This window comes from Choloepus didactylus, chromosome 6 (assembly GCF_015220235.1).
Source record: "Choloepus didactylus isolate mChoDid1 chromosome 6, mChoDid1.pri, whole genome shotgun sequence".
Taxonomy (NCBI): Eukaryota; Metazoa; Chordata; class Mammalia; order Pilosa; family Megalonychidae; genus Choloepus; species Choloepus didactylus.
The window spans coordinates 27526656-27550062 of record NC_051312.1 but is presented as its reverse complement, the minus strand read 5'-3'; the positions used below and the strand labels follow the sequence as shown (position 1 = coordinate 27550062).

At 39.7% G+C, this 23407-nt stretch overlaps 1 protein-coding gene across 1 annotated transcript; it reads right to left on the bottom strand.

The window, feature by feature from the left end:
- Nucleotides 1-454: 454 nt before the first annotated feature.
- Nucleotides 455-1342, bottom strand: LOC119535741 (olfactory receptor 10W1-like). The gene has a single exon (XM_037838058.1). The coding sequence runs from the start codon at nucleotides 1340-1342 to the stop codon at nucleotides 455-457; it is 888 nt and encodes a 295-aa protein (XP_037693986.1).
- Nucleotides 1343-23407: the final 22065 nt, after the last annotated feature.

The following is a 23407-nucleotide window of genomic DNA, read 5'->3' as shown; positions in this document are numbered from 1 at the left end:
CTATCAAGTGGCCACTTTCCACTGGTCTCTAAATAACCTTCCTTTTGCCCTTCAGGTCTGGGAATGAGGATGGCTTCCTGCTGATGCTAGCATGTTAGTGTCTGTCCACTCTTGTTGGTTCCCTTACTTTTCTCAGTTAAAATCTTTTGAAGGAACCATCTGTTTACAGCTGACACCTGGATACAGACTTACACTTTCAACTTTATATTGCTTTATGCTGAGTTTCTTATACATTTCTTGACTAAAAGAAAAGTGGCTGAGTCAAATAGTAGAAATGTTTTGCTCAGGTCCCCAACACACAGCTAAATAGTTTTCAGGTAATATATATATATATAATTTTTTTAGATCAGTTTTAATATCAACTGAGAGAAATCCCAGTTGCATGGACTGGCACCAAACCCTGGCCATATATGTTATACACTAACCTAGCTTTTGTGGGAGAAGTAATTCCTGGTCAGCACTCTCCCCAGGGCCCCTTCACCTCACTGTTCCTCAGGGTGTAGATGAGTGGGTTCAGAAGTGGGGTTCCCAGTGTGTACACCAGTGAGAGGAGCTGGTCTTGCTCGGCAGAGTAGCTCAAGTTGGGGCACAGGTACATGAAGGCACAACAGCTGTACTGCAGCAGAACCACAATCAGGTGGGAGAAGCAGGTGGAGAAGGCCCAGCAGTGGCCAACTGCTGATTGGATACTGAACACAGCAGCCACTATGAAGGCATAAGAGGTGGTGATGAGGAAGAAGGGCACAGCTATGGCCAGGGTGGCTGCCTCCCCCACAGACTGTTCATGGGTGTGGCTATTGGCACACATGAGCTGCATCACTGGTGGCACATCACAAAAGAAATGCTCAATACCCCAAGCATGGCAGAATGGCAGAGAGAAGATGAAGGCCACCAGTTGTAAAGAAGGGAAGAATCCAATGACCACAGAGGCCATGGCCAAGCAGACACAAAGAGTCAATGTCATGATGAGAGGGTACTGTAAGGGATGGCAAATAGCAACATACCAGCCATAGGCCATGGCAGCAAAGATGAAGCAATCAATACTGCCAAGTCCAATGAAGAATGCCATCTGAGTGATACAGCCCAGGAGGGTGATGGTCTTCTGTGTTTGAAAGGTGTTGGCCAGGATATGGGGAACAACCATGGCACTGTAGCATATTTCTACCCCAAAGAGGCTGCCCAGGAAATAGTACATTGGTGTGTATAGGTGGGCATCTGAATGGATGGCTACCACATTGAGGATGTTCCCAGTGATGATTAATGCATAGATCAGTCTAACTCCAAGAAATGACAGGACATGCAACTCTGGGCAGGAAGGATAGGCCAAGAATGCAAATTCCATCAATACTGAGTGATTTTCTCATTTCATTGAACCAACAGCTTTTTCTGGGGATGATTACAGGGATAGAAGGAAGAGTCAGACTGACAATACATTAGTTTACACTTGGAGCCATGAATCTAATCCAATTAGGAGTTGAATTAGAAACCAGAAGGATTAGGACTAGTTTTCCTTTTTACTCCTTTTTCCAAGCTCTCTCCACATAAATATCTACAACTCAATTTCTAGCTTCCAGGATTGAGGCCAAATTATATAGGAGGTTTTTGAGGAAAAGAGGCAGATGATGTGGGTGGAATTCAGGAGACTTTTTTTAAGAGTGAAGTGAAAATTAAATTCTTTCACTAAATTCTTAAGAAAATGCCGAGGAATTTTTTGGAGGCAAGGTCATGAATATGAGAACAGGAAGACTTTCATTCATTTATTCATATTGAGTACCTCCTGTGGTATTGAGTAAAGGATATATGGTTGTAACACACAAAATTTCATGATATGGTGGAAAAGATATGTAACATGATTATAAAAGAAGTCAGAAGTAGTGAGAGGAAAAGTATAAATAAGACAACTGAATTTCAAAGAAAGAATATATTTTGGGTTGAATTGTTTGTGCCTTCCCCCACCACCAGAAAAGACATAAGTCCCAACCCCAGTCACTGAATGTAGGCTTATTTGGAAATAGGGACTTTGAAGATGTTATTAGTTAAGATGAGGTCAAACTGGATTAAAGAGGTCCATAATCCTTATGAGAAGAGGGAAATCTGGACACATAGACAGACAATGGGGAGAAGGCCATGTGAAGATATTGGAATGATGCATCTAGAAGCCAAGGAATGGCAAGAACTTTCAGAAAATACCAGAAGCTTAAAGAGTCAAGGAAGGTTTCCACCCTATAGGTTTCAGACGGAACATGGCCCTGCCAACAACTTGATTTTGCACTTCTAACCTCCAGAAATGTTAGACACTAAATTTTTGTTGTTTTAAGCCTCCTAATTGGTGGTACATTTTTACAACAGCTCTAAGAAACTAAGACAGTGCTTGGTACTTGCTGTAACTAATACCTAAAAATGTGGAAATGGCTCTGGAATTGGGTAATGGGGAAAGGCTGGGAGAATATTGAGGTGCTTAGTAAATGCCTAGATTGCCTTGAAGATAATGTTGCTAGAAATAGCAATGTTACAGGTGCTTCTGGTGAGACTTCAGATGGAAATGAGGAACATGTTTTCAGACACTGGAGGAAAGATGACCCTTATAAAGTGGGAGACAACTTGTTTTACCTGTGTTTTGTTGGGTGGAAGGCATAACTTTTAAAGGAGGAGATTTCCAAGCAAATGTGGAAGGCATGGACTGGTTTCTACTTGCTGCTATGGTAAAATGTGAGAGGAAAAAAATAAATTGAGTAATTAACTGTTAAGCAAAAAGGAACCAGTACTTGATGATTTGGGAAATTCTCAGCCTATCCAGATAGCAGACTCTGGAGACAGGGCCAAGGATTTGACTGGAAAACCATATGCTAAGGAGATTAGGTGTGTGACTGGTGGATCCAATCAACCATCTCAGCAGAAACCAGGAATAGAGATGTGGTTATTCAGGGAAGATCTGTGGAGGAGTCTTTGCGTAATGGTTGCATTGGATACCAGCACAGTTTTTGAGGATTTTATATCAGCAGAAACATTGCCAGCTTGGCCTGAAAGGGACAGAGATAGGATGAAATGAAGGAAGAATTGCTTGGAAGGCAGAGCCATGGATGCAGAAGTCTGGGCCATCAAGACCTCCTTGGGCACAGAGGGCAGGGCTACTCACCCCAAGGACAGGGCATTGAGCCACAGAGCATTATACTCAGGCTTTGAAATCTAAAGGAATTTGCCCTGCTGTCTTCCAGACTTGCTCAGGTCCAATGAGCCTCTTTTTCCTTTTAATATCTCCTTTTGAGCATGGGAATCTCTATTCTATGCTGGCCCCACCATTGTATTTTGGAAGCAGACAACCACTTTTATCATTTCACAGGTCTACAGATGGAGAGGAATTTTACTACAAGCTGCACTATACCCTGAGTCTCAACATAACTAAAGTAGAAGACATTTTGGACTTACGGTTGATGTTAGAATTTTTAAGACTCGGGTGGATGTTGGGATGGAATGAATGTATTTTGTAAATGGGAGGAACAGGCCAGAGAGTGGACTGTTATGAGTTTGATTGTGTCCCCTCAAAAGACATGTTCAAATCCTAACTCACGATCTAGTGAATGCAACTTTATTTGGAAATAGGGTGTTTGAAGATGTTATTAGGTAAGATGAAGCCAAACTGGATTAAAGTGGGCCATATTAAAGTGATGTCCTCATAAGAAGAGGAAAATTTGGATAAATAGACATGGGGGAGAAGGTCATGTGAAGATGAAGGAGGCAGCAATTGGAATGATACATGTAGAAGCCAAGGAATGCCAAGGATTGCTGGCAAACAGCAGAAGCTAGAAGCAAGGAAGGATTCTCTCCTACAGCTTTCAGATGGATAATGACCCAAACATCACCTTGATTTTGGACTTCTAAGTTCCAGAATGCTGAGACAACAAATTTCTGTTGTTTTAAGCCACGAAGTTTGTGTTATATTGTTATGACAGCCTTGAGAGATTAAATTAGGATGGATTTACATGTTTGAGCATCAAGCAATACTTTATGGAAGAGAAAGCATGGTTAATAAATACATTTAAGGGAAAGGAAACTTGTTAGAAAACATGATCAAAATGTGAGAAGCATGAGAATTTGGGGGTCACGATCAATAGTGATTTGATCTTGTTGGAATGTAAGGTGCTGAAAAAGAGCAAAGGGAATATCCCTCAATTGGATCATAGAGGGTTAAACGCTAGAATAAGGGTAGTCTTCACTCTTTAGGTGAGGGTAGCAGTGGCAGCACAACCATCAAATTATGCTTGTGATAGATCAGTAGCAGTATTCAGTGATAAAAATGTTAAGCTCTATTAGGATCAGAAAATGAGGAAACAGAAAAAGGAGGACCCAGGGGGCAAAGGGCATGCATAGGTCTGAGCTTGACAGTGGCGAGGTTAAGCATCAGAACCTAAAGCCCTCCCTACCCCTGGTTTCTCTAGCAATATCCAGTGAGGACTTCAAGGAATCAGGGCATTTTCCCATAGGGCAAATCTTGGCTTGTGGAGGTTGGCTTGTGGAGGTAGAGGAAAATACGTGATCGTAAGCTATTAGCGATCTGAGAACCCTTCCTGTAAGTTTAAGGGTGAATTTCAGAGGCCAAGTCAGACCCATTTCCATATTTCCCTTCCTTTCTAAGGAGCCAAATCCATTTGAAGCCATGTTGCTTCCATCCAAACCTTCAAATGACCAGACATAACTTGTAAAGACAGTGTCTTCTCTGAGAAGGGAAAATCTCTACTCATAAAAGCTCATGTTTTTGAAACTTACTGGGATCAGGAGATAGTAGAATATTGTTCTCAAGGCAAAGAACCCAGACTGCCTTCCCTCTTCAGGTCTTCCCAACTGCATCCATTCAAATTTTTCCCCAAACCAATTCATATTCAAGAGTGAGGAAAAAGTAATGTGTGACTTTTTTGAAACTTGCCCAATAATACTTACTGTTATTCAATGTGCACTATTAAGAGAAATCTCAATCTGGAAACACCACTTCCAGTAAAAATCATTCACATACAAACACTTCATTGTCAACAAGCATGGGGAGAAATGTGCTCAGGAACTGTCACAAGCATTAAGAGCATCTGTGCATTAATGGCTCTCCATTGCATTTCCAATAGTTCACAATATTGTATCCATTCATCCATTCTCTGTTCCTTGTCTGGATGTCAATAATGCTTTGAATTCTTTCTAATGCCACTTACTGTATTCCACATTTTACTAAAACATGGGGTGGGGAGGGGAGGAGCAGTATGTGAGTGTAAAATTAGCACAGACTTTGAAATTAAATAATATGATTTGAGTCCCATCTCCCAATTTCAAGATGTCAGGCAATGGCTCTGGCATCATAGGATTGGCAATGCCTTTTTGACCAAAAGGGTGAAGACAGATGAAATAAAATAAAGTTTCAGTGTCTAAGAGATTTCAAATAGAGTCAAGAGGTCATTCTGGAGGTTACTCTTATGCAAGATTCAGTCAGATTTTGAAAATTGTCACAGTATGCCAAGCCTCAAACAACAGTATTCCTGAAAACCCTAAGAATACCCTGGACTCTATCTAAGACTCCACAAAATTTTATTTATTAAGTTTATTTTTTCAGAATCTTGAAGTCCTCAGATGGCTCCTATGCCAGATAAGCCCTGAAACCCAGAGGTACCAGTCTCTCCAAGAATATCAATCAGTTCCATTCTTCTACCCCATGATGTCAACACCCTTTTTCGGCATGAAGAATTTAGAATGGTCATTGCCCAGATATCCCTGAAGACTGAGAGAAGGATCCAATGAGAAGGAGGAGTGTAACTGAGAAGTTCAGATTTAGCAAATGATTATGACTACCATATCATTATATAGATGTTTCTTTTTAGTTTCTAGTGTATTAGAATAAACAGAAGGTAATACCTGAAATTGTTGAACTGTAATCCAGTAACCTTGATCTTTGATAATGATTGTATAACTATATAGTTTTTATCTTATGACCACATGACTGTAAAAATCTCATAACTGATACCTCCTTTATCCAGTTATGCTTAGATGAGTAATAAAGATATGCATGGAAAAAAAGATGTTAGGTTATAAACAATTTTGAAAAATGGGAATAATAACTCTTAGCTCATAGGGTTGTTGTGAGGTTTGAATGACTTAATAATGTAAAGTATCTGTTCACTATGCCTAGTTCATAATAATAGCAGCCTAATAAAAGCTAATCATTGTTATTAATATAGTTTGTAAATTCAAGGGCAGTCATACTATCTTATTTATATTTTTATGTCCCCACATAGCCAAGCATAACCAAGCATAATGTTGTTCAAATTGTAGACACTCAATAAATATATGGTGAAAAACTAAGTCATTCACATTTTTTATTACATTTTTCTCTTTTCACTTTTAGGATTATTTCATAAGAAAGTCATGTGTTAAGGAGACCTTTTGTAAAACAACTTGGCATCCAACATTTGGGGCTATACTTTGGACAAGGATATAGAGATAAAGAATGCTGCAATGAACAGATATCTAAAGGCTAGTGTGCTCCATATAGTATGATGGAAGACTCTGAAATTGGTGTTATTAATGATGACTTCTGAAACTTTTATTATAATCAGTCACATTCAGATTTTATTAATTTTGCTTCCAAGCTCTATAATGAAATATCCACATCAAAGCTATCATAGCTCATGAATGCTTAGAATTGGAAGGAGCCTCAGAAATTGCCTATTTCAGTCCCCCATTGGTGCTTGAATTTCCCATATAGAATCTGATGACTCAACCTCTGCCCATCTTCAGTGCCCAAGAAATCTCACTACCTCCTGACAAACTTGCTCCACTGTTGGGCAACTCAGTTCTCCAAAAGTGCTTTCTTATAATCAGCTGAAACCTGCCTGCCTCCATGCAACTTCTTCATTTTCCTACTTCATGGGGCCATTTCAGCATGAAACATTTGAGATACAAAGAGCCATTCTCATGCTGCCCTAAATTTTCTCCCTGGTTTACTTTATCCTTCACATTACATGGTCTTGATACTTTTCACTATTTGGGCTCTGGAAATATTTATATTCTAAATATCTCCATTAAAAGTGTGCTGCATGGGCAGATCACAATAATGATCAGCATTAAAAATCACAGCATTACCTGCTTGGTCATTGGAAGTCTGTTCCTTCAGACTTAGGAAATCAGATTAATTCATTGGTTTGTATTTGACTGCTTTAATGATCTCCTCAAACTTTGAATGATATTTATTTCTCTGGATGCTAAAACTTCTGATCATTTTTCTCAACAAGCAGAACATCCTTCATCATTCCTTTAACATTAGTCCATGGCTCCAGGCTGTTAAGATTGAGATTTTTAAATCTGTGAACTGCCACCCCATGCTTTAACTATTCTTCCCAAAGTCACTCACATTTATTATTTTTTATTTATTAAGTGTCAAGCATAGTAAACAATGGTTAGCAAAATAGGCACAGTCTGTGCCCAAGTGGAGATTACATCCTAAAAAGAGAGGCAGGTGGTGTTAATAAAAGAATCTGGCAAAACTATGTATTAGAACAAACTATGATTAATGCTGTAAAGGAAAGTACAGTGTGCAGTAAAACCATGCAACATGGGGCCTGGCCTTGTTGGGAGGTGTGGGTGGTAGGAGATTCTGAAAAATCTTCCTAGAGAAAGTAATATTTGAGCTTATATCTGAGGAGTGGAAATTAACTAGGGAAGAAGGGGTAGGCAGAAGTGATGGGGTATATGATCTAGACAGACAAAACAGTGTTTTGTGGTTCAAAGTGAATGAAATTTATTGTATTAAGATATCATCAACAGGCTATTCCAAGCTATTACTAAATATGTTGCAAAGTACTGGGGCAGGATAAGAGGACTTCAGCATCATCTCTAGAAATCTCTCTCAGGCTGGTGCTGGTTCATGAATACACACCCTCTGAGTACATCCAGATAATATTCCACATCATGCTGTTATCCCATTTCTCACCTCTCCAGCCATCCCAGCCCCAGTTTGCAAGGGTGTCATGAGAAATAGTCTCCCATTCACTCTGGAAATCCAGATAGACTATGCTAGAACAGCTCCCAAATTGTCTAGTTAGCATTATGTACAAAAAATGGGGTTATTGGATTTGGCAAGAAACAGACTCGAGATAGAATCTCAGTCTGCTATTAATAGCATTATCCCCTACACAGATCATCTCACATTGATTTCTGCTTCCTCACCTTTAAACGGTGTAAATAACACTTACCTAATGGGTCTGGGATGAGATCAGGTGAGATAATTTTTAGAATAATTGGTTTGATGTATGAAACCTATTAGGTTGTACAATAAATGTTAATTCCTCTTCCTTTCTTCAAATCTATGAATGAGTTATTAATAATGTCTGCCTCACAGTGGAGGATTAAATGAGATACCATCTGAGAAAATCATTTTTATTAACTCTTGAGCTTTATCCAAATTTATATTTTTCATTCCCTCAACATTTCTTTGACCAAGATGAGTTATTACCATTTTGTTCTGAGAAAACACTGTAAATTGTTGGTTAATCTAGGCCTGAAATCCTGAAGTCTGGATTGTAAAGCTTTTACTCACTTTTCTAGTTCCAGTGTCAGCAGGTGCCTGGGATGTTTTAAATCTAGAGGAGGTAGAAAAATATTTCTCTTTCTTCCAGCCTGAGAAGAGATAGGGGAATACTGAGCCAGCCTCCTCAGTTTTATATATAAAAGCCAGTATCCAGCAGTTGATGCCTGACTGTTTAGGTGATAGAGAAGGGAGAGTGATTAGCCTGGAGAGATTCCCCCATGAGACAGGGCTTTACATAAGGTTCCCAGACAAAAGACTTGGAGGGAGTAAATTGCTTTGCCATTTAGGGTCTTGCCTGGTAAGTTTCATTTCCCAGAAGATGGCAGCTTTGTGATGCTGGTCTCCTCCCCTGTTACTAGATAATCAGTCTAAACTAAATGTCACTATACTTTGGATGCTCTGTCCCAAGGGAAGTCTGAAGTATGCTTGTCAAAGTGAAGGCCAATATCAAACCCTTTAGCAAATGTGATCAATGCTTGAAATAATTTCCTGAGACATATGAAGTTCCCTAACCCAGGTCATTTGAGCCTCCTGTTTCAGAGTTTACTCCCACCAGGTTTGTCATAATGGGGTTCAACCCAAGTCCCAAATTATTGCCCTGGACAACTGAGATCAAATTATATATTCCCTAATTCCACAGGGCCTTGAATAGTCTTACATACTTAATAGAGCCTCAATGAATACTTATTAAATATTTCACCTTTCCCTTGACATCTCTCTTTGTTTAACTCTTCTAGAGCAGAGACAATCCCTTGGATTTTAGCAAATCAACTTAATTCCTCTGAAAAAAATGTTGGTTGGTCATAAGTATGAGCATGCTTGTATGCCTGTATGTGAATTTAGGCTCTCTATTGCCCCATTTACTCATAGGCAAGTCCTCCACATAGGCCTTGAATAATTAATATAATCTTTGGGGTGTGTGTGTGTGTGTGTGTGTGTGCGCGCGCGCAGGGGGTGCATCTGCAGGCAAAACAGTGGGATCCCAAAAGCCACACAGGACTGCGCTACCTGAGACATTCTGGGACTCGTGGGGTGTCATCAGTGCTTGTAAATGGAAGAGCGGAGGAGATGGGAGGGGTTGGAAGCAAAATGTATTGTGTCTACTCTGTGATAAACATTATAATAATTATAATAGCTGAATTGTATATTGTATTAACTATATTCCACATGCTTTACATATATTAATTCATTTAATTCTTTCAACAACCCCAAGAAGGAGGTACTCTTAGTATTGCATTTTACAGCATATATCAATTAATACTTATAAAATCTATGCAAAGGAAGTTATCCCAATTTTAAAGGAAAATTAAAAGGTAAAGTATTTAGAGAATTTGAGTAATTTGTCCAAGATGGAGCAGGTAGCTGAGATGAGATTTGCCTGATCCCAAAGCATGTTCTTTTTTCTCTACATCAAGCAGTCACATTCCCCTTAATTACTTTTCAGGGAAAGTAAAATCTGGCCCTTATGACAAAGCTGAATCATCACATGGCTTACAAGGCCATATAAGGTCTGAACCCTACTAACTTCTAGCCTCCTCTGTACTCTCTTTGTTTCAGGGACCCTATCTTTCTGGCAATCCCTTCTCACAATGCTTCATCCTACAGCCAGGACTTTGCACATGCTATTCACTCTGCTTGGAAAGCTTTTCCTTTTTCTCATTACTGAAGTAGTTCCTACTGATCCTGGCTCCATCACTACTTCCCCCTGACCTTAACCTTGCCATGTTCTAATGCACCTTTTGGAAAATTCCTTCCAGAGTCTCATGCATCCTTCTATCATTGCAATTATACCAGCTGAATTTTATAGGTGTTTGTGTTCTATTGGACTAATTTCTATTTCCTCTAGTAGTTTATAAGCATAGTGAGGGCAAGGACCAGTTTCATCACCTGGTATATATATTGCGTGTGTTGAAAAAGGCTACACAGGGTTTCCTAACCCTGGTGCCTCTGACATTTTGAACTGTATAATTCTTTGCTGTGGGGGCTGTCTTGCACATTGTAGGATGTTTAATAGCATCCTTATTCTCTACCCATTAGATACCAGTTGGCATTCTTCCAGTGTGACAATCAAAAATGCCTCCAGACATTGCCAAATGTCTCCTGGGAAGTAAAATTGCCTCCAGTTATGCTAGACTTAAGGTGCTTAAAACAATTTGTTGAATGTTGAATCAATAGCTCAAGAATCAGGTATGAATTTTTATAGGAATGAATCTTTCGACTCAAGACAGATCAGGAGATTACTAGGTAAACATAGAATTACAGCTGACTGAGATGAATGTTTTTAAGTCTTCTTTCCATCCCTATATGGTGGCTGATGAGCTTTTCACTGTTTTATAGAGATATTTCAGTTCAATAATTAGGACTGACTATTTAGAATCAGAGCATCCTATTTTCTCTGATCCATTCTGAAAAAAAAAAAACACACACCAATTCTTCCTTATCAAATTCCATTTGGAATAATAAATGATTCATTCCTGTTTGTATAAAAATTTCCTTCAGAGGTAACTTGCATGTGTGTCCATGTTTGAGAAATGAGGTAACAAGTTAATCCTGCAACTCATCTAAGAAACCAAGACACACTGGAAGGAGGTAGGAAGCTGGGGGGTGGAGGGAGCAGAAAACTTAAGACTATGAGAATATAAAATGTTCCTTCCTTCCAATCTCTTGAACAATTTCTCACTATGGTAAGGTACCTCTAGGAGGGAAGCAGGGCAATGTAAAGAGGTCATAAGGTTAATATCTTGGCCTGCTGCATCCTGACCTGAAGTAAAGTTTTATAGAATTTATTACAGACCAGGAAGTTGCATAGCATGATTGTGAAAGTCACTCAACAGAGAGAGATAATGATGTTACTATGGATGTACTATATAGGATGACATATATAATGACTCTACATACTATGTGGTGACAATGTTTTTCCTCTCCAAGCCACATTAATGAGACAGTGCTGATGCAAGTTTTTGTTTGGTAGGTATGTTTGTATTAAAATAGGATAAAGTATGCCATAATAGGAAAGGGTCTTCTTCACCTTCTTTCCATTGAGTCATCCATCTAGAAGTTTTTCTATCTTTCATGCTACATCCTCTCACATACACAAAATTACACACACTCACATGTGCATATAAGATGCCAGATCACAGCAAAATAGAAAGTGCCTGCAGCTTTGGAGTGTTCCAGTCCTGGGTTTGCATCCTGTTCAACCACTCACCACTAGCATGAGCATGGGCACGCTATTAGAACCATTTGCCCCTCTCTCATCTGTATCCTTACTCCAACCAATTATTCCTCAGGAGAAAAACATTTAGAGAAGTATATGAAAGAAACTCAGTTATCCTGTAAAATAAGAACATATTTCTCATATCCCACATTTTATAATGTAACTATTGGAAATTAGTTACTTTATAAACTAATGGACCAAGGACTTCACAGAACGAGTAATTTTCATTGTGTGCAATAATTTTACCTTTTCTGCCTGATTTACAGGGAATGGATTTTAATTAATCCCAAAGGGAATTTATTTGAAAGAAGTCAAGTCTGCTGGCACACTTTGCTTAAAGAAAACTGATACTTTTAAAGACCAAACTTAAAAGTAAAAAATTGAGGAATGTGAGTCGTTTTAAAATTATCAACACAGAAAACTTCTCTGGAGTTTCTATAAATACCATCTCCTCCAGAATTTTCATGTCCTAGGACAGAGAAGCACAAAACAAAAATAAGGACTTCAGAAAAGAGAGGCTTCAAAGGGATCAGTGGGGATGTGACCGCAGCAGCTGAACACTAAGGATTATCAACAACAATCTAGGAAGATTGGTAAAAATGAAGATAAACAAACTTTGATATCTTAATGTGGGTCAATGTAAAAGATGATTTGATTTGCAAATGTTTGAGTTACAAACTTTGGCTTACATAGAATCACTTGATGCTTGTTTCAAACACAGCTTTATAAATTATTCCCAGAGTTTATAATTGGGTGGTATTGGTTTGGGGGCTTAGGAAGAGCCATGTATTTGTTTCTTAGGGCTACCATAACAAATTATCACAAACTTGGTGGCTTAAAACAGCAGAAATTTGCTCTCTCACACTCCTGGAGGTTAGAAGCCTGAAGGTGTTGGCAAGGCCTTGCTCTCTCTGATGGCTTTAGAGAAGAAACTTTCCTTGCCTCTTCCAGCTTTGTTGGTGTTCCTTGCCTTCCAGTTTCTGCCCCAATCATCACAAGGCTTCCTCTCTTTTGTGTCTCTTCTCCTCTTGTAAGGACCCACATCACACTGGATTAAGGACCTATCCTATACCAGTAAGACTTCATCTTAATTTAACTGATTATATTTGCAACATCCCTATTTCCATTCAAGGTCATGTTCTGAGGTATTGGGAATTAGAACTTCAACATACCTTTTTGGGAGATACAATTCAACCCCCAACATCACATTTTCCTAAATGCTCCAAGTGATTTGGATGCCCTCAGAGATACATTGATGGCCCTCAGAGATAAATTGCTTTGTAGGAACTTGGGTTTGCATTAGGAATCTGGGTTTGTTCTTTCCACTGTTTTGTATCAGGCATTTGTAAAGCTTTTTGATAGTCCAAACCCCTGTCTTCTAGGAATTCACTGTCCAAGACAGACAATATAGTGGGTGCTTTACTGGACAAGCCTGGGCATGTCCCCATGCTTACATGGCATACAGGAAAATTAATATAAAGAGTCACATATATTAAGAAAAATAGTTACATGATTGCAAGTGAACTCTGTGGTACACAAGACATAAATTATATTTATTAAGTCAGCATTCCATTAGATTTTCTGTTCACATTGTTGGACCATGTATAACCCCCAAATTCTTAGTTGTTTCTCTTATTCACTTTCCTGTCTCTCACTGTGTGTTTGTGTGTGTGTGTGGTTGGAGAGGTTCTTTATCAAATAATTTAATGATAAAAAAGGTCTGATAAGAAAATATTGAATTTATACCTTGATGAAGACTCTACACATGTTACTGGAGTTATCTTATGCCTAATTAAAATATGGAAAACATAATATGACATACTACAAGTTTTCATATGAGATTCCAGTTCCTTGTTATTAAGTGCATCGGTTTGGATACTATGGGATGCAGATGCCAAGAAAGGATTAGATGAGTAAGAGATATATTGGAGTAAAGGCCAAGAAGGGAAAATGGGGAGGGATACAGAGGAGACAAGAAGAGCTATTGATCTGTGGCTCCCATGGAGGGGGTAGGGAGAAGGAGGGCTGAATGGGGAGACTATTTTTCTAAGAGAATTTCATCCAGATTGATGGAATCCTCAGCCAAATTTTCCAGTCAGAGGAGTCCAGCATCTTGCAGGAATGTGTATGCCTTAGTATCCCTAAAATACTCAAGTGCTGGCAGAGAGAAGCTTATGGACAGTGTAGACTTGGCATGGACACAGTGGTGATTCAGCAGAGCAGTTGGTCTCATTTGTCAGGTATATTTCCTGCAGCAGGAGATGTGAGTGGCACATTTTCATGGCTGTCTCATTAAGGAACTTGTAGTAAGGAGAAAGTTACTATTCTGATCAACAGGATTACTCTTCTCCTTGCTTTGTGAAAGTTCTATACTCTACATCTATTATTGTTCTGTAGGAAATTGGTTACTTCCCATTTTCAGAAAGTTCAGAATGTGAACTTTGTCTCTGAAGGTACAAAAATATTAAAGTTTTATTGCAGTATCTCTAAGGAAAGGCCTTTCTTCCAATAAGCTCTGAAATAGGTTGACATATTCTTATCAATCTGGGAAAGATGTTCTTGGTAGTGATAATGATGGCAATATGTCTGAGTTTCATTATGTATATTTACTTCCATGATGGATAATGGGAAGATGCACGATGAAGAACATCAAGAGGAAAGGATCACATTTTGATTAATGCAGAAACATGGCCCCTATTCAGACAGAAACTATGACACTCCCTGGTGACACAACAGAGTTAGGGTATCACTTTTTAACTCTGTGCCTGGCAATGGTAGGAGTTCAGGAATTTTTCTCTTTAACAACTTCATTTCAAATACTGCGTAGACTACAGAAACAGAGACAGTTTCTTGGGGGGAGGACTTGTGGGAATAACACATCTTAGTACATCATCCATTCTCTACTACTCAGTCATGGAAATTTAGACTTGGTGAGGGAATAGGTCCTAAGGAATCAAATCTGGAGATAGGAAGACCCATTAGAGGTACTTGCAGTAATTCAGAGAAGGGCTGATAATAGACTGGACTTGGGTAGTGGAATTAGAGTTGGTCTAACCATTCTCTTGCACTGGTAATTAATCATGTGTTTTGGTCCTGGCCAATCAGTTCTTTACTGACAAATAGTGACTGGGAGATTTAGGGACCAGATCTTGACTACCTTTCTCAGAGGTCAGGAGACTGGCAAGAGCTAGACAGGTATTAGAGCCCCACTAGGTAGATTATTATAATGGAAGGGTCCTATTTTCAATGAAGAATTGATGACTAGGGAGGGAAATTGAGACAGAAGCCAAATATACAGAGACTGACCTAACAGACGTTTAACAGGTGAAAGGAAAATAGCATTATGGTGATCGGGGCAGATATAGGAATCTGGGTGGTCAGGCAGCTGAGATCAAGATGCCTATAAGCAAGTTGTTGCCAAGCCAAGACTCCAAATGCAGAAAGACTGGTGAGCAGGTGCCAGAGAGACTTGGAAAGTCATTATCAAATAGGATTGCCTTTGAAACAGTGCAAAAGGGACCCTACTCTGGCCTTCCTCTGGAGAGCTCTTTCCCACAGGGGAAATATCTCACAGGGCCAAAGGAACATGCCTACTCCAAGCTTGCAATGGTTCCACCTTCTGCTTCAAAACTCTGTTCCTGGGTCATATGACCTCAAGCTTTCGTGACTGGCATAGGTCTCTTCCCAAGGTCAGTATACACCAGGTCTGCACATTAGCCCAGGAGTAGCAAAGGGACATAAAGTAACAAATTATCTATGTTTGCCTTCTAAGTGGAGTAAGTTAGTGGCAATACTGGAATCAAGGAAATGATAAATCTGAAAAAGGGGGCTCTGGTAACCTTGGCTGTGTATAAAAGAACAATTCAACGGTAAAGAAATTAACAGGAATCTAATCCCTCCCTGTCACTTTTAAAATAACTCTTTTTTTGTGGTCTTTCAGAATTTGAAGAAAATTTACATATTCATGCAATATACCATACTGATTCTATATGTTTCAATCATGTCCCAGCTCAGAGTTTATCTTCTTGTCTGTACCAGTTTGTATATATTATGCCCCCCAGAAAAGGCCATGTTCTTTGATGCAATCTTGTGGGGGCAGGCATATTAGTGTTGATTAAGTTGGAACATTTGGATTAGGTTGTTCCATGGAGATATGACCCACCCAACTGTGGGTGATAACTCTGATTGGATAATTTCCATGGAGGTGTGGCCCCACCTATTCAGCATGGGCCTTGATTGGTTTGCTGGAGCACTATGTAAGCTCAGACAGAAGGACAAAAGAGGGACACTTTGAAGAGCACACAGGAGCTCAGACAGAAGGACAAAAGAGGGACACTCTGAAGAACACACAGGAGCTGAGAGAGGAGTTTCAGCTTACAGAGACATTTTGGAGATGGCCTCTGAAAGCAGACTTTAGCTCCAGAGAAGCTAAGACAGGACAAACACCCTCAAAGCAACTAAGAATGATGTTATTGAGGAGCTGCAGCCTAGAGAGGAACGTCCTGGGAGAAAGCATTTTGAAACCAGAACTCTGGAGCAGACGCCAGCCATATGCCTTCCCAGCTAACAGAGGTTTTCTGGATGCCATTGGCCATCCTTCAGTGAAGGTACCCCTTTACCTTGGACACTATGGCCTTAAGACTGTGACTTTGTAACAAATAAACCCCTTTATAAAAGCCAATTCATTTCTGGTATTTTGCATTCTGGCAGCATTAGCAAACTAGAATATCATCTTAAAGATTTCCAATTAAAAAAGACTTTACCCTTATTGCATTTATCTTTCCCTCATTTCCTTTGGTTTATTAGATGTTTCACATTGGACCAAACTTTTGCTACATTCTCATCAAGAAGTGATAATTACACTAGGTGTTAACTAAGGTTCACCCATTTGGAGTTTGGCTCATCATTGATTGACTGATTAAACAAAATATTTATGTAACACAATGTGCACAACACTAGTTTATATTCTAGGGATATAAAGAAGAATGAAACAGGCAAGATCCCTACCCTCATGGAACTTACATTGTATTTGATGAAACAGCAATAAGCATAGGAAAAAATGAGATATCAGATTGTGATAAATTATGTGAAGAAAGATAGATTAATGGAATAGAGAGTGACTAGAGAAGAAGGTCATCAAAAATATCTTATTTGAGAAGATGATAGTCGAGCAGAAACCTGAACAGTGAGAAACCAACCATCAAATCTGGGGAAACAGCCATAAAATCTGTGGAAAAAAGAATTCAAAGAGAAGGAAAGCTGATACACCCAGTAAAAGACTCAAAGCTGGAAAAAAAATTATCAGGATGCCTAAATCTTAGAATTCAAACATATCCAAGCACAGGTGCTCCTTGGAAATACTATTTTCAGAGAATTTCATGAAGACACTGAGATTCAGAGAAGTTACCTGGTTTGTTTCAAAGTGTCCAGCAAGTCAGTGGCAAAAACAGGACTAACCCAGGTGTCTTAGTCTGCCAGGGCTGCTATAGTACATACCACAGACTTGTGGGCTTAAACAACAGGAATTTTTTGTCTCACAGTTTTAGAGGCTGGAAGTCCAAAATCGAGGTCTCCGCAGGCCATGTTTTCCCTAGAGTCTGTAGCATTCTTGCTTGTTGGCAATCCTCTGTCACAAGGAGATCTGTCTCATCATTGTTCCTCCTACTGTGGCCAATTTCCTTTGCATATAAGGTCTCCAGTCATATTGGATTAAGACCCACCTGATTCAGTTTGGCCTCATTTTAATAGGGTCTTTGAAGATCTTACTTACAAATGAGTTCATATCCACAGGATTGGGGGTTAGGACTTGAACATGTCTTGGTGGGGGACATGATTCAATCCACAGCACTAGGTCTCCTCATTTCACCCAGTACTGCCCTTTGACTATCCATCAATAAAGCCCGGTGACTCTTGAGGATCTCAAAGTGAGTGAGTGGAGAATGTCTATTATTTTAAAGGATGTCACACTGCTTTTAATAGATCATTAGACTGAGATCTTAATATGTTTCTAAAGATTAAATTTAATAATTGTGAGAAGTTTTTGATACAAAATACATTTCTAAGACCTTAGTGATGATTGCATATTTTGAAAGGACACCTCATGCTTATGAGTTTCTAGTAAAATAAAACAGTGTTAAAAGCCTGTCTGTGTATTTTGCTATGATAGAAACACAGTCCCATTGAGATTTAACCTTCCAGCAGGATGCAGATCCTGTGCTATTTCTTGGGCTGAGGTCCCAAATAGGCTCATAAATGCAAGGAACTGCCTATTATTAATTATCCAAGTCTGATATGACAACACAGACAGGAGTTGTAAACCCAGGTGGTTTCGGAGTCCAAGCAGTTAATATAAATGAGTGAACCAGGTAAACTAGAAGGCAAATTTAAGTAGATGGTGAGGATAGTGGAAAACCTGAATGTGTATGGGTTTCCCAAGACCATTTAAATTCTAATACCAAGCCAAAGCAACAACAAAAACAACAAAACACTGTGCCGGCCAAATAAAACATATCAGCAAGCCAGATTCAGTCCATGTATACTGAAATCTTTTTTTTTTTTTCATTTTTATTGAGATTGTTCAGATACCATACAATTATCCAAACATCCAAAGTGTACAATCACTTGCCCCTGGGTACCCTCATACAGCTGTGCATCCATCACACTTAATTTTTGTTCAATTTTTAGAAAATTTTCAGTACTCCAGACAAGAAATAAAGTGAAAGATGAAAAAAAGAAAAGGAAACTCTAATCCTCCCCTATCCCTAACCAACCCCCCTCAATTGTTGACTCGTAGTATTGATATAGTACATTTGTTACTGTTTATGAAAAAATGTTGAAATACTACTAACTGTAGTATATAGTTTGTAATAGGTATATAGTTCTTCCCTATATGTCCCTCTATTATTAACTTCTAATTGTATTGTCACACATTTGTTCTGGTTCATGGAAGTGATTTCTAGTATTTGTACAGCTGATCATGGACATTGTCCACCATAGGATTCAGTTTTATACATTCCCATCTTCTGACCTCCAACTTTCCTTCTGGTGGCATGTATGACTCTGAGCTTCCCCTTTCCACCTCATTCACACACCATTTGGCGCTGTTAGTTATTCTCACATCTTGCTACCAACACCCCTGTTCATTTCCAAACATTTAAGTTCATACTAATTGAACATTCTGCTCATACTAAGCAACCACTCCCCATTCTTAAGCCTCGTCCTATATCTTGGTACCTTATATTTCATGTCTATGAGTTTACATATTATAATTAGTTCCTATCAGTGAGACCCTGCAATAATTGTCCTTATGTGTCTGGCTTATTTTACTCAGTATATTGCCCTTGAGGTTTTGTCATCAACCCATTTTTTTTTAATATGGTTTTGTTCACTCACCATACATTCCATCCCAAGTAAATAATCGATGGTTTTCTGCATGGTCATACATTTATGTGTTCAGCACCTTCACCATTATCTATATAAGAACATCTACATTTCTTCCACAAGGCAGGAGGAGAGTCAAAGAAGGTAGAGAGGAAAAAGAAAGAGGAAAAAAAAAGACAGCTAGGAAGCAGCAAAAGGAAAAATAACTTTAAATCAAAGTAGAATAAAGAATCAGACAATATCACCAATGTCAAGTGTCTAACATGCCTCCCCTATACCCCCTTATCTGCATTCACCTTGGTATATCACTTTTGTTACATTAAAGGAAGCATAATACAATGATTCTATTAGTTATAGTCTCTAGTTTATGCTGATTGCATCCCTCCCCCAATGCCTCCCCATTTTTAACACCTTGCAAGGTTGACATTTGCTTGTTCTCCATCGTAAAAGAACATATTTGTACATTTTATCACAATTGTAGAATACTCTAGATTTCACCAAGTTACACAGTCCCAGTCTTTATCTTTCCTCCTTTCTTGTGGTGTCTCATATGCTCCCCAACTTCCTCTCTCAACCGTATTCATAGTTACCTTTGTTCAGTGTACTTACATTGTTGTGCTACCGTCTCCCCAAATTGTGTTCCAAACCACGCACTCCTGTCTACTATCACCCTGTAGTGCTCCCTTTAGTATTTCCTGTAGGACAGGTGTCTTGTTCACAAAGTGTCTCATTGTCTGTTTGTCAGAAAATATTTTGAGCTCTCCCTCGTATTTGAAGGACAGCTTTGCTGGACACAGGATTCTTGGTTGGCAGTTTTTCTCCTTCAGTATCTTAAATATATCACACCACTTCCTTCTTGCCTCCATGGTTTCTGCTGAGAGATCCGCACATAGTCTTATTAAGCTTCCTTTGTATGTAATGGATCGCTTTTCTCTTGCTGCTTTCAGGATTCTCTCTTTGTCTTTGACATTTTAGAATCTGATTATTAAGTGTCTTGGCGTAGGCCTATTCATATCTCTTCTGTTTGGAGTACGCTGCGCTTCTTGGATCTGTAATTTTATGTCTTTCATAAGAGATAGGAAATTTTCATTAATTACTTCCTCTATTATTGATTCTTCCCCTTTTCCCTTCTCTTCTTCTGGGACACCAATGATACGTACATTATTGTACTTTGTTTCATCCTTGAGTTCCCGGAGACGTTGCTCATATTTTTTCATTCTTTTCTCCATCTGCTCCTTTGTGTGTAGGCTTTCAGGTGTTTTGTTCTCCAGTTCCTGAGTGTTTTCTTCTGCCTCTTGAGATCTGCTGTTGTATGTTTCCATTGTGTCTTTCATCTTTTGTGTTGTGCCTTTCATTTCCATAGATTCTACTAGTAGGTTTTTTGAACTTTTGATTTCTGTTGTATACATGTCCAGTGCTTCCTTTACAGCCTCTATCTCTTTTGCAATATCTTCTCTAAACTTTTTGATTAGATTTAGCATTAGTTGTTTAAATTCCTGTATCTCAGTTGAAGTGTACATTTGTTCCTTTGACTGGGCCATAACTTTGTTTTTCTTAGTGTAGGTTGTAATTTTCTGTTGTCTAGGCATGGTTTCCTTGGTTATCCAAATCAGGTTTTCCCAGACCAGAACAGGCTCAGGTCCCAGAGGGAAGAAATTTTCAGTATCTGGTTTCCCTGCAGGCGTGTCTTAGAAAATTGCTCCACCCTTTGATGCCTCCGGTCACTGTGCTTTTCTGCCCAGCAGGTGATGCTTGTTAGCCTATAATTCTTGACTGGTGTGAGGAGGTATGGCCCTGTTCCCCCAGGCTCTGGGGTCTGGTTCTGAATGGAAAGGGCCCCACCCCTTTCCTCCTAGAGAAGACAGAGCCCCCAGGTGGAGGTCATTAGCATTTCAATGGTCTTGCTCTCTGCTTGTGCTGTCTCCACCCTTCCCTGAGTCACAGCCCTGGAAACTGAAAATGACTGGGGCTTTCTCCACTGAGCCGAAAAAGAAACCGATAGTCCCCTTCAGACTCAGTCCAAGGCGACCCTCCGGCTCTCCCAGGTCAGTCATCACCCAAAGCCTCTGTCTGTTTTTTGGGGATGCGTACCTGTAGTGAGCAGTTCACACTCTGCTTAAAACCCCAGTTGGAGCTCAGCTGAGCTATATTCACTTGCTGGGAGAGAGCTTCTCTCTGGCACCATGAGGCTTTGCAGCTCGGGCTATGGGGGAGGGGGTCTCCCGACTCAGATCCACAGGTTTTACTTACAGATTTTATGCTGTGTTCTCGGGCATTCCTCCCAATTCAGGTTGGTGTATGATGAGCGGATGGTCTCGTTTGTCCCCCCGCAGTTGTTCTGGATTATTTACTAGTTGTTTCTGGTTTTTCGGAGTTGTTCCAGGGGGACTACTTAGCTTCCACTCCTCTCTATGCCGCCATCTTGCCCCTCTCACCTCCTGAAATCTTTTGAATATCCAAAAATCTCTGTGTTTGACTCTGTAATAAGAGTTTATTCATCTATAGAATGTGAGCAACCATATACAAATTTGATATTTTGGTGATACCCCAAATCACATAAATGAAAAATCATTTGTACTGGAGATATATCACTTATTAGTAACTGCAAGCTATAATATGTTCTGCTTCCCCATTTCACTACTCTGCTAAAATATCTCTGTGATACAGGCAGCATCAGCACTCAGATTAAAACAAAAGGCAAAGAGAATAGACAGGTGATTCAATTGCCAAGGAAAAGAAAATTCTCCATTTAGAGGTTATCCACAAAAATAGAGTTTGACTATTAGATTGGAAGTAGAAGATTGCTAAGACTTCTCCAACCAGAATTCATTGTTAGTAAATTCTGTCTTTCCAGAATAAGAACATGACAATTACACCAAAACCTTCACTGTCAATGTTTTTATATCTTGGCTTTTGCCTGTAACCAACCCACTCCCCCCACTCCCCCAAATAAAAACTTTGTCTTGTTCATCTCTGCATCCCCAATACCCAAAAGAGTACCAGGCACACAGCAGGTACTAAGTAACATTGGTCAAACGACTTAATTCCTTGGAGAATGACAACATTTATGGATTTAAGCAGAAGTTTTGGCTAGAAATCCCATCAATAGTATTCTTCTCAATATTGTTTATAGCTTCCATTTGGAGAAGGCATTTCTTATGAGAACCTTCCTTAAAGGTCTCTTTGCCATGTTGTTCTTCAAAGTGTAAATGAGTGAGTTGAGCAGGGGGCTGCCTGGAGAATATAATAATGTGGTGGATTTTGCTCATGTGAGCAGCCCATTGGAGCAAGCACATAAATGCAACCACACTGGATCAAGACCATGTTGTGGTGGGAGAAGCAGGTGGAGAAGCAGGTGGAGAAGCAGGTGGGAGAAGCAGGTGGAGAAGCAGGTGGGAGAAGCAGGTGGAGAAGCAGGTGGAGAAGCAGGTGGAGAAGCAGTGGTCAGAAGTTGAGCTCATCTTTAGCACAACATTGGCTATGGAGGCACAGGAGGAAGCAATGAGGGGGAATAAAACAGCCATGACTTGTGTGCCACCAGCACTGACAGCCTGTAGATGTGACTTTGGTATAAACCAGACATGCTTGTGATGGCACTCCACAGAAGAAGTGCTCAATGCCTTGGGCAGACAGAAGATGATGATAATCTGCTATATGATAGGAAGAAGCCAGTGATCACAGAAGCTACCATCAGGTGGACAGAACTTCTAAGTCATGGTGAGGATGTACTGCAAGGTGGTAAATGACATCTTATGAATTATAAGCCATGGAAGCCAAAAAATATGGAATAAAACCCAAATCAGCATGGCCAAGCCCAGTGCAGAGCAACATGTGGTCAGCACAGCCCAGAGATGATCTTCCATTCTTATTTTGCTGTAAGTTGGGATGTCGCCACTGCAGTGAAGTGGAGCTCTTCCATGGAGAGGCTGTGCAAAAGTTGACACATCAGTGTGAGCTCATGGACTCCTGCCTGATGACCACAACAATGAGAGTACTGATGACTCAGCCAGGATCATGGCATAGATCAGTCTGATTCCCAGGAAGGCCAGAATCTGTCACTTGACACTGATAGGATAGGCCAAGAACTAGAAGTGACTGAATTTTCCAGGCCATGTTGCTAACAACTTGACCCTGCTATAGAAAGAGAAGACAGAAAAGTAAGAATCGGGCTGACAATGCATCTCACCAAGCCAGGAACTGGGACTGAAACACATGAAGAGGATTGGTGCTTTTTCTCCTTTTCAAAATGA